At 43.7% G+C, this 9,700-nt stretch overlaps 2 protein-coding genes across 2 annotated transcripts; both read right to left on the bottom strand.

Moving 5' to 3' along the window:
- Positions 1 to 1,123: 1,123 nt before the first annotated feature.
- On the bottom strand, positions 1,124 to 4,723 carry LOC113562101. The gene is made up of 4 exons (XM_026970397.1): positions 4,577 to 4,723; positions 3,675 to 3,859; positions 1,374 to 1,490; positions 1,124 to 1,232 (listed from the first exon to the last, which is right to left on the bottom strand). Exons 1-4 carry the CDS (start codon positions 4,721 to 4,723, stop codon positions 1,124 to 1,126), a joined length of 558 nt encoding a protein of 185 aa, XP_026826198.1.
- A 1,349-nt stretch (positions 4,724 to 6,072) lies between these two features.
- Positions 6,073 to 8,860, bottom strand: LOC113562100. The gene is made up of 4 exons (XM_026970396.1): positions 8,696 to 8,860; positions 7,430 to 7,602; positions 6,782 to 6,898; positions 6,073 to 6,630 (listed from the first exon to the last, which is right to left on the bottom strand). Exons 1-4 carry the CDS (start codon positions 8,858 to 8,860, stop codon positions 6,501 to 6,503), a joined length of 585 nt encoding a protein of 194 aa, XP_026826197.1. The 3' UTR covers positions 6,073 to 6,500.
- Between the last annotated feature and the right edge of the window lie 840 nt (positions 8,861 to 9,700).

Here is a 9,700-nt window from a genome sequence, read left to right as displayed (position 1 = left end):
AAATGGAATGTTTGAAGATGGAGAACTTGATGCAAAATTGATAATTTACACGGACGAAGCACATTTCTGGCTAAATGGTTATGTTAATAAACAAAATTATAGATTTTGGGGGTCGGAAAATCCCAACGTTTCCCTGGCTAAACCTTTACATCCACAAAAAATAACAGCATGGGCTGCGATCTCGGTAAAAATAATTTATCTGCAATTCTTCGAATCAACAGTCACTGGTGAAAGTTACAAGCAGCTTCTCGAAACACAATTCTTCTCTCATGCAAAAAAAAGAGGCCTGGTCAGAAGATTTCATTTCATGCAGGATGGAGCGACACCACATCGAACCCAGGAGGTCTTCGAAACAATCCATAAAGTTTATGGCACTCGAGTCATCGATCTGGGATACCCCAAATTTGCCCAGGGGGGGGGGGCTAGAATGGCCACCGTACTCGCCGGATTTAAATCCATGTGACTTCTTTCTTTGGGGATACATTAAGGACCATTGTTATGCCGGAAATCCAGAAACAGTGTCAGATTTAGTAGTAGCTATTAAAAAGGTCGTCAGCAACATTAAAGACGACATGTTAGAAAAAGTTTTCACAAGTTTTCGTAAAAGAATTGATTTTTGTACAAATTCAGATGGTGCACACTTTGAAAATATTTATCATTAGCTTACTTGATTATTAGCATATTTTTCATTAATAAAATAAACTGATATACAAACATTTTGCTAAATTTTATTTATACCCATTAAAAACTGCAGACTTTCCTCTTTCCAACGCAATTTTTGTTTTTTCAATAACTGCATACGTTTAAAAATGACAGCTGATTAGTTTCAGCAACTTCCCATGGGACACCCTGTATAAGTATGCAAATCTTGCGTTAGAATTAGTGCAATATTTTAATATTTATTACTGCCTTAACTTGTAACTTGTAAACTAAGTTCGATCCGGAGATCTTGGAGTTTAGATCTGATAATCATTGGGGTCTACAGTTCAAGCACTCCACTAATTTGATTATGGTTGAGGGATAGTAGAAGGAGAGAGAGAGGGAGAGAGATGACTGGAGAAAGTTCTCCGTGATAGCTGCTCGTTTCGCGACTGTGTAAGATGATCACGCTGATTGCAGCACTTCAGAAGAGATCTGGACACTTGGCGTACGCCTCATCGCAATTCTCACCCAAGTGGTAAGTTCGCTCGTATTCGGTCATCGGATCGATGTCGTACCATCCCCCAGGCAGACTGCAATAATTATTCCTCACGTTACCCGACATACATACACATAGACACACATAATATATGAAATATAAAATTGAAAAACAAAACGAGCGAAAATCTATGTTCATTATTTATTAGTTTATTTTTTTGGTCTATGACTCTTACGTGAATATTGCGTGCAAGATCTCCTCGACGAAGCTCCCCTTGCCGACGTCCTCGCGCCTACGTTTGGCAGCCTTGCAGATCGCCTTGAGGATGCAGGCCCTGCCATCCCTCGCCTGGCTTCGTGAGGTAGACGTAAGGTGAGAGCACGGGGGCGGAAATTCGGGGCAGCGGGACTCGTTCATCATTATCATCCTCGTTATCGTTGTCGAGTTCGCCGAGAGTCGGCGAGGTCCATTCATTAACTTCGCGATAATACGCGAGGTCGCGTTAATATTGCCGGGCACGAAACGCTCCACCGTAAACCCGAGGGTGGTACCACAATGATCCCCCGTCGCCACCCTCGCGTTTCTCCTCGCCGCGCAGTGATCCCTAAACAACCGCACACGCCGTCGTCGTTCCCGTCGCTTGTCCCCCTCTCCCTCCCCGTTCACCCCGTCGCCGTGCGAATACCGGCAATTAGGCTATAGCTCCGCGCAATTAGAATTAGAGTAACCACTATCCGGGGGTTGGCGGAAACGCCAATCCCCGGATCACGCCGAATAGCGCGGGCCTCTTAGCCGAAACTTTACCGGCTATGTACGGCGGAAGTTGCGATTGCCGGCGAAACAATACTTAATCGAGGGTTGCCATTGTGGCAAAAGTCAGGTGTATATGTCTACCCCGGTGCGCGCGGTTTGAACAATCCAACAATGAGGGTTGCTAAAATTTATTCGCATCGGAAGAATCGATCTGTGAGGACGAGTGCTGTTTTATGTTCCGTACTTGGCGGCGCATAGGAATGATTCTTTTATGAATATTAATTACGCAACGCAAAAAATATTAATTCCGAGTAATCAGTTCGAGAACAGATCTGAAAAGATACAAGTCTCGTCATCGGAAGCACTATTATTAATATCCGCCACAACGTGAAACGTAAAATTTATTTAAAACCATTTATCAAAGATCGTATTCAAACGCGCGATAACATTCGGATGGGATTTTTGGACGGCTGAATCACGGCGCGGATTATAATTTCGCTAACGGCTCTCCCAGCTCTCGCAGGAGCAAATTGTTTCCACCAAGCGGCCGGTAAACTCGGCGCGCATCCCGATGATCATATCGATCGCTCGATCTCGATGCCGTCCACGCGTGCGCCATAACGTTATCTCGTCGCACGGTGCATCATACGAAAACGATTCAATTAACTTTTTTCCACGCTCGTCCACGTTCGGGAGAGTAATCCCGACATTAAGAAAGTGCGAACGAGGCAGACGGCTGCTCGAGACTCTCGCGCACGATCCTCATTCCTCTCCGAGATCATTTTTCTCACGCGCGAACAGCCGCGCCTGCAAAACGTACGTTCAATCATTATGGAATCTCTTTATTATCGCGCTCGATAATTCGCGACCACGTTCCGGCGAAAAGCTCGAAACGCGAGCAAGCGAGCGAGCACGGTCTCTGTGAATGGCCACTACGTTCCTCGTCCGTCATACTTGAATTATCGTCGTTCCTTCGAACCCTTTTCCGTGCAGCGAAAGTGCACAGCTTAATCCGCTCGCTGCTCGAACGAGCGTTTAAGAGCATTTCTCTGCCGCTCCATCGGCCGTGAAATTCATTCGTCGCGCGTGTCTTGTGGCCCCGAACGGGATTATTCGGCGATTTTTCGCGGATAATTTTATTGCACTCACGCTCGCAAAAGACTTACGTATCGTTCCTCACACGAGGACACGTTCGAACAGGAAACATCGATTACGCGAACAATACCGGGCAAATGTCCATCTTAAACTCTTATTTGGCTTTACGGATTTGTCTCGAATTCACTCATTTCTAAACGAGAAACGTATTTCTTCGCCTCGGAAAATAGAAACGTTTCCTGCCCGACACAGATAAGTAGGTAACTTTTTAACGAAGGCTCACGTCCATTTTTCCTCGTATCGGAAAGTGGCGAATTTGTCGGACAACTTACTGAAATGAAAATCTCACCGATATAAGTCTCGTCGATTCGTTCGCGTTCGATAGAATTACCATTTTTCCATCAGAACTTCTCAGCGAGAGCGAAGTGGGTAAAAATTTGATCAGTGGAACAGGGTGGAATGTAATCAGACGCGAGGTGCAATGACGGAACGTACGATTTTCCGATGAACGACGAAATGTCTCGATTGCATTGATTCAGATTTTTTTATTGTATTTTAGTAAATTTTATTATTTTTTCGATTATTAATTAACAAGATTCATTTAGTTTTATACGGTTGTTCGAGGATGATTGATAGGAACGAATGATCTACCTTCATATTTTCGTCCTCGTCTGTCTCTCTTACTCACGTTTTTAGCATTAGCTCCACTTTACGGTACAGCTCTCTTCTGCTCCGACGATGATAAACCTCGGCTGGCTTCCTGTATGGCACGGTATTTCTATGGGGTAGTTCCCATGCCAGCCCGGCCGTAACGCCGATGGTGAACATTCCTTGGGGCTTCGTGTACGTGCTCATGGTTAGACAGTAGACGAGCTATGCGTAATAGCAGCAGGCAGGAATGAAAAAAAGAAAAAACTAAAGACGAGGTAACTTTTGCTAAATCGAGCCAAAGGTAATATTAATCTTTACCTATTAATGTTAAATACTGCAGTAATTGTTATACTATAATAAGTGTTGGATATTGAACATAATGTCATAAATTAATAATTTTACATTAAACATTGCGTGTTATTACAAAATTATTTATGATGTTATCTGAATTTATATATAGAAATATTCTCTTTCCTTCTACGCAGAGTTGAGTATTAGAGCATTAGTTTTCGGATTGTTCCGCTTAATAGAGCCTTTCGAAAACCTATTATAAGAGTGAGTCTCATTTAATTTAACATGTGAAACTTTCTGAGCTAAACTGTATTGCGAATTTATGTCGTGCCGTAATATACAACTTCTCAAAACTCAATGAAACTCACGCCAACTCCTATCGACCTGTCTGGCGCGTTTCGCACAAAAACACGGAGAGCGCTCGAAGATTATGATTTCACTTTAATAACTCCGATCAAGCGCGTAAGATTTTCCTCGATTTTCTCCTACGTTCACGCATTGAAAATTCGCGAGTGAAAACTCGAAATTAAACGTGAAACTGAAAATATGAGAGACTGCAGTTGCCATTTCCCGAGAATCAAAGAACAAGAGAACAAACCAGACTCTTCTTATTACAATGCAGCTGTAGAAAACGAACGTTCGTCTTACTTGCACGTTGCTGCCTTGCGGAAATATCAGATACTTGACTTCTCTCTCGGACCTCGCGAGCGAGTCGTTCGGGAACCTCGTCGATCCACCGAGGCGAGTCACGAAAACGACGAACAGGACGAAACGGCGGAAACGATTGATCAGCATCGCGGAGAATCTCACGTTCCACCGAACGGAACCGAAATCTCGATCTCACCGATCGAATGCGCTTCTAAGCATGACTGCCGCCCATGTTCGGGCATTAATGCTAACTACATTTGCAGCATGTTAAAAAAGTAACGGTACTCCACTGTTTTAACGATACCATAAAAAAGAACAGTCTGAAAAAATGAGACAGGTGGTGGGAGACCCTCGGGTACGTCTACTGGAACTTCTAATGCTTCCACAATACAATACGCTGGTATACCACATCACTCGTACGTTTCGTATCGTTTGGTCGTTTGATAATGGGCATTTAGGAATACCAATTAGCATAACTGATGAGGCGAAAAGGATTCCACAATAATTTAATTATCTACGGAATGATTTCTCGGGCTGACATGAGAGGATTAGGATGCTGAACCGGCATATTCGCGAATGTACATTTGATAATCCAGTTCGAACTGGATATTACACGTTCCGCGGAATTATGTCCAGCGTGCAATGGTACATGAGCGGAACGCAAACACAGCTCGCGAGAGTACAATTTGGTCCGAGTCAAAGCACGAAATTCGTAACTTTACACCGGGGTGAAAGTGCACGGTTAGCAGTTTTCATTTTCACGCGGCGTAACGAGCGCCGTGCAATTATCTCAGGATTTCCTGGTCGTTATTAAAGTATCACGCCAAGTGGCTCTCAGCGCATCGTTAACAAGCACGCGTGCATGTAATTATGCAGCAAAATCGTCAAGTAAATATGAACGTGCGCTTGTATTCTCGCTGCCGACTTGCGAATGTTTGCGAGTAATAAATACTGACGCCCGCAAAACACGAAACGTTCTCGGTCGCGAACGAACATTGTCCCATACTTTTATACACGTTTGTTGCAACGCGGAGATGGATTTGGTATATTTTATTTCTATCGGAAAAGGAGGAAATAAAAAACCAAGAACTAACTAGAACATTTCGGAGCACTCTGCAGAAATGAACCATAAATCGACGAGGGCCGCGCGACCGTTTTATTAATGCAAAACGTCGTGGAATTATTCGAAACCGCGCCAAAATGAATTACACGTTGCGGAAGTAATGTAATGACCGATATAGAATATTCATGGCGCCGGAGCCTCGCGCAAAACTTTCTGAATTTAACGGAATCGTCGCTGATGCTGAATAATCGTTTATCTCCAAGATCCTTCAACGTGTTAAAAGCCGAAAATCCTGTCTTGTTATTAAAAATTGCATGAATATACAAAAGATTTGTTTGTACTCGAGCAAATGCGGTTATCCATACAAACATACTATAACATTAAACAAATCACAATGGAATAAAGTGGGAAAGTAAATTAAGGAAAGTAAATTATCACCCATTTATTAAATATTTTTACAATCACTACTTGTTAATATCTTAACATAAATATACGTATACGCATTATCCTCTTCCGTGAGAGAAATAACACTTTTTGTAAATCATTAAACAGTTGATAAAATCACGTATTATGTCAGCGCGATAGTTTGCTAGTTCGAGATACAGACATGAATAAATTGAAGAATTATTATATATACTATATATACAATAAATATAGTAATCATTTTATCTTTCATTAGTCCGATTCCTCAGGAAGTAACGCGCGTGCAACTGTCAAACGTCGAATAGAAAAATTGTCGAAAAATGAATCGGCCGCGCCAGAGAAGCTTTCCAACATCGGCCGAGTCTCTCATCAGATTTTCATGCCATTGCTACAGTTTTCCGAATGATGCGCCGAGATGTCGGTTTTCCTGCCACGATTTCAAATGTCCACATTATAAATCGAGTGCTGACACGCAGGATACAGCCGCTCGCAGTCTCCGGTCGCTTCGTACGCGCGATCGTATGCATGATCCTCCGATCGCTCGAATCTGCTGCCGTCCTTTGGCAATCTGCGAACGAAATTCCACGTTTTCCAGTCTTTCTAATCCAGTAATCCTCGCAATCCTCAATCCAGCAATCCTTAATCACGTTGAAAGTACGTGAAATGATTTCGACGGGAAGCTTGAAACAGTAGGAACATCTAAACAACTGTGCGCTTACGTGAAAATTGCGTGGAGGAGTTCCTGGACAAAGGATCCGGTAGCAATCCGCGTAGGATCACGCTGGCCCGCCTCGCAGAGTGCTCTCATGACGCAGGATCTGCCGTCGAGGCCGGTTCTGCCGGTAGAGCTTATAATTTAAAAGCGTCCCGCTGCGTAAAGTTCCGACAATCGATGGCTAAATGCGCGGGAAGCGGACACGGTTACACCCCCGAAATCATCTTCATCCCCAATCACAGTGATTACGTCTTTATGAAGACGCGTCACGCGCAGGGTGCGAGAACGAAGATTTTATTCGTAACTATACGTTGTGGTTTGCTTCTCTCCCGGCCGTTCCCGTTAAAGTTAAGTTTTATCTCTTTGATGACAACGAATCTATTGTATCGGATCACCGCGCGTTGTTCCGACGCGTATAAAGTTTCACAATCGATTCGGCGCACAGATTCGTCGCCGTTTCGTACGCGTCTCGTGTTCTCGCGCTTCCAGATTTTCGTGCGAAATTTTGTGGCGATCCAGAGAGGATGATCTGATTTCTCAAAAATCGGTCCGGACGTATCGAATCGCCAGCGTGCTTCTCGTCAGCTTGAGTGCACGTCGAAAGATTGGAAAAGCCGACGGAAAAATACGGAATAACGGGCACGACACTCACGATTGCAGGAAAGCCTCCATTTTCGGATATACGACGCTCCGGCTTCTACGGTGAAGCAAATTCGATATCTTTGAGTCGACCTTGTTCGGAAGTTCCCAGGCTAAGGCAGCTGTCAGTCCCAGCACCAAATCACCGTCGCGGCCGTACGCTCCGATAGTCAAACAATACACTAACTGGAAAATACACGGAACATCCACGTGCAAATTCAGTTTTCTACGTAAATTTCGCAGATTGCGGAGGTGGAGGCCACGCGCGCAGGCACTTTGCTTTTCTACTTTATCCGTGTACCGAAATTTAAGGGCAATGCAATTTCGTCTGCTACAGAAAATATACGAAACGTTTGAGAAACACTTGGCCGAATTTACGCGGCAGCTCGATCTTCCGCAGTTCTGCAACGTGCAGTTTTGCTTAAAACGGCCTCGGCTAATGAACATCCTAAATTAAAGGTAGCGCATAGTGCTCGCAGAGATATGTTAATCCTAATTTGTAGGAATTGTTCTATTATTTAGCGAACTATGCTGCGCTACTTTTATGCTATAGGTGAATATACAAAATATATATAGGGTGTCCCGAATTTAAATGTCCAAACTTCGGGAGCGTGTAGGGGATGATAAATAAAAAATAAAAAGTCCTTTAGAGATATGCTCGTTTTTACTTCGCTTTGGAAAAATCGCAAAAAAGAAAACGTAGATTTCATGCAGCAATGACTCGTCGTTCCGGAATTCTTCTGTTTGAAAATCGGCGCGCATACTCTCGCACCGCCTCCCTAGCATTACCGTCACAGAAACCATACACGAAAACCATATCAGCATATTCAACGTTAGAACATGTACGCGGCATTGTGACAGGAGTAATTCACTCGATGGCTTCTGATGAGTAACTGACGAATTTATAGGAGAGAAGCAGAAATGTAAGCAAAAAAAGAAATGTAAACAAACAAAGTAAGTGTGAGAGTATGCGCGGCGCCGATTTTCAAACAGAAGAATTCCGGAACGACGAGTCATTGCTGCATGAAATCTACGTTTTCTTTTTCGCGATTTTTCCAAAACGAAGTAAAAACGAGCATATCTCTAAAGGACTTTTTATTTTTTATTTATCATCCCCTACACGCTCCCGAAGTTTGGACATTTAAATTCGGGACACCCTGTATATTTTGTAAATCGTGGATGAATGGTACTTCATGAAAATTCTCGAATCATGAAAAAGATATACGTAAAACTAAACAAATGTTTCTTTTTAATCATTATTTCATTTGATTAAATTTACCTGTAGATTACTACCCTGCGGAAAAATCAAGTACCTCTTAGGCCGCGACAAGATTCTGGGCGCGATATCGATCTCAGTTGCGTTCCCATGAACTATCATCGAGCCCGTGCATAGAATCAACCAATTCAAGCATCCAACGAGAAAAGAAAGCCGATAGTCCAACATTCCTTACGCACGGCGAAACATTAGTGTTCCCTCGGATCATATGTGTCCCTGCGAAAAGAACGGAACATTTCCAGCCGCGAGCAAATGGAATTTTACAAGAACTTGCAAGGCATTCATTAAAAAAATCAATTTTAGTATAATAAAATCGTGTTATAGACTTACAAAAAAATCACGCTGTCGAGAAGGAACGAGTTTCCAAGCGAACGAAATTAAAGTTTCTTATCCCATCGATTACTAAGGACAATCACGAACGACAGCGAGAGATTACGTGACATGAGACGAGATGAGACGCGTATTTTCGACGGTGCTTTCGTCAGAGGTGGCTGTCGTTGCACTAACGGCCGTGACCGGCGGACGACCAGGGCGAAGATTTTGGCGAATTCCACGCTAATGATGATAATGGTGGCCATCATCACGTGAACGAGCCGCGTTTGCATGCCGATAATTCCTTGGTCAAACACGGCAGGCGGGCGTCTCTGTTTGCACGAGCGTGTTACTTATTCCTGCGTCGTCTGAGCGCGGTTTCCGCGGGACGGAATGCGAAGACATTATCGTTCCTGTTATTACCGGGGCGAGCGCGCGCGGTTTCCGCGGCGTGTTTTTCCGTTTACAGTTGGCACCCTTAACGAGGCGCGAGGAAATTTATAACGAGCGTAAAAGCGATATCATCTCGCTTGAGGAAACGCGCACGGACGGAAAGTGCTTACTAAGTATTCCGGAAGCGAGCGGTGAATCAATATATATATAACATGTACAAAACAAATGAATACAGTAAGAACGAGCAGCAAAATGAATGCAGACAATCGCGCGTTGAACGACGGGAATAGCTGCGCGAGGAGG

This window comes from Ooceraea biroi, chromosome 6 (genome assembly GCF_003672135.1).
Source record: "Ooceraea biroi isolate clonal line C1 chromosome 6, Obir_v5.4, whole genome shotgun sequence".
Taxonomy (NCBI): Eukaryota; Metazoa; Arthropoda; class Insecta; order Hymenoptera; family Formicidae; genus Ooceraea; species Ooceraea biroi.
This window is presented reverse-complemented; position numbering and strand designations above follow the sequence as displayed.

Excerpts from the sequence above, each read along its gene's own strand:
- LOC113562100 (XM_026970396.1), bottom strand. The coding sequence starts at position 8,860 with ATGTTGGACTATCGGCTTTCTTTTCTCGTTGGATGCTTGAATTGGTTG. Across the intron at positions 6,899-7,429 it reads ATGGAGGCTTTCCTGCAATC|AACCGGCCTCGACGGCAGAT; the intron begins GTGAGTGTCGTG and ends CTCTACCGGCAG. Across the intron at positions 6,631-6,781 it reads CTCCTCCACGCAATTTTCAC|ATTGCCAAAGGACGGCAGCA; the intron begins GTAAGCGCACAG and ends TTTCGTTCGCAG.
- LOC113562101 (XM_026970397.1), bottom strand. The coding sequence starts at position 4,723 with ATGCTGATCAATCGTTTCCGCCGTTTCGTCCTGTTCGTCGTTTTCGTG. Across the intron at positions 3,860-4,576 it reads CGCAAGGCAGCAACGTGCAA|CTCGTCTACTGTCTAACCAT; the intron begins GTAAGACGAACG and ends TATTACGCATAG. Across the intron at positions 1,491-3,674 it reads GTGGAGCTAATGCTAAAAAC|CCAGGCGAGGGATGGCAGGG; the intron begins GTGAGTAAGAGA and ends TACCTCACGAAG.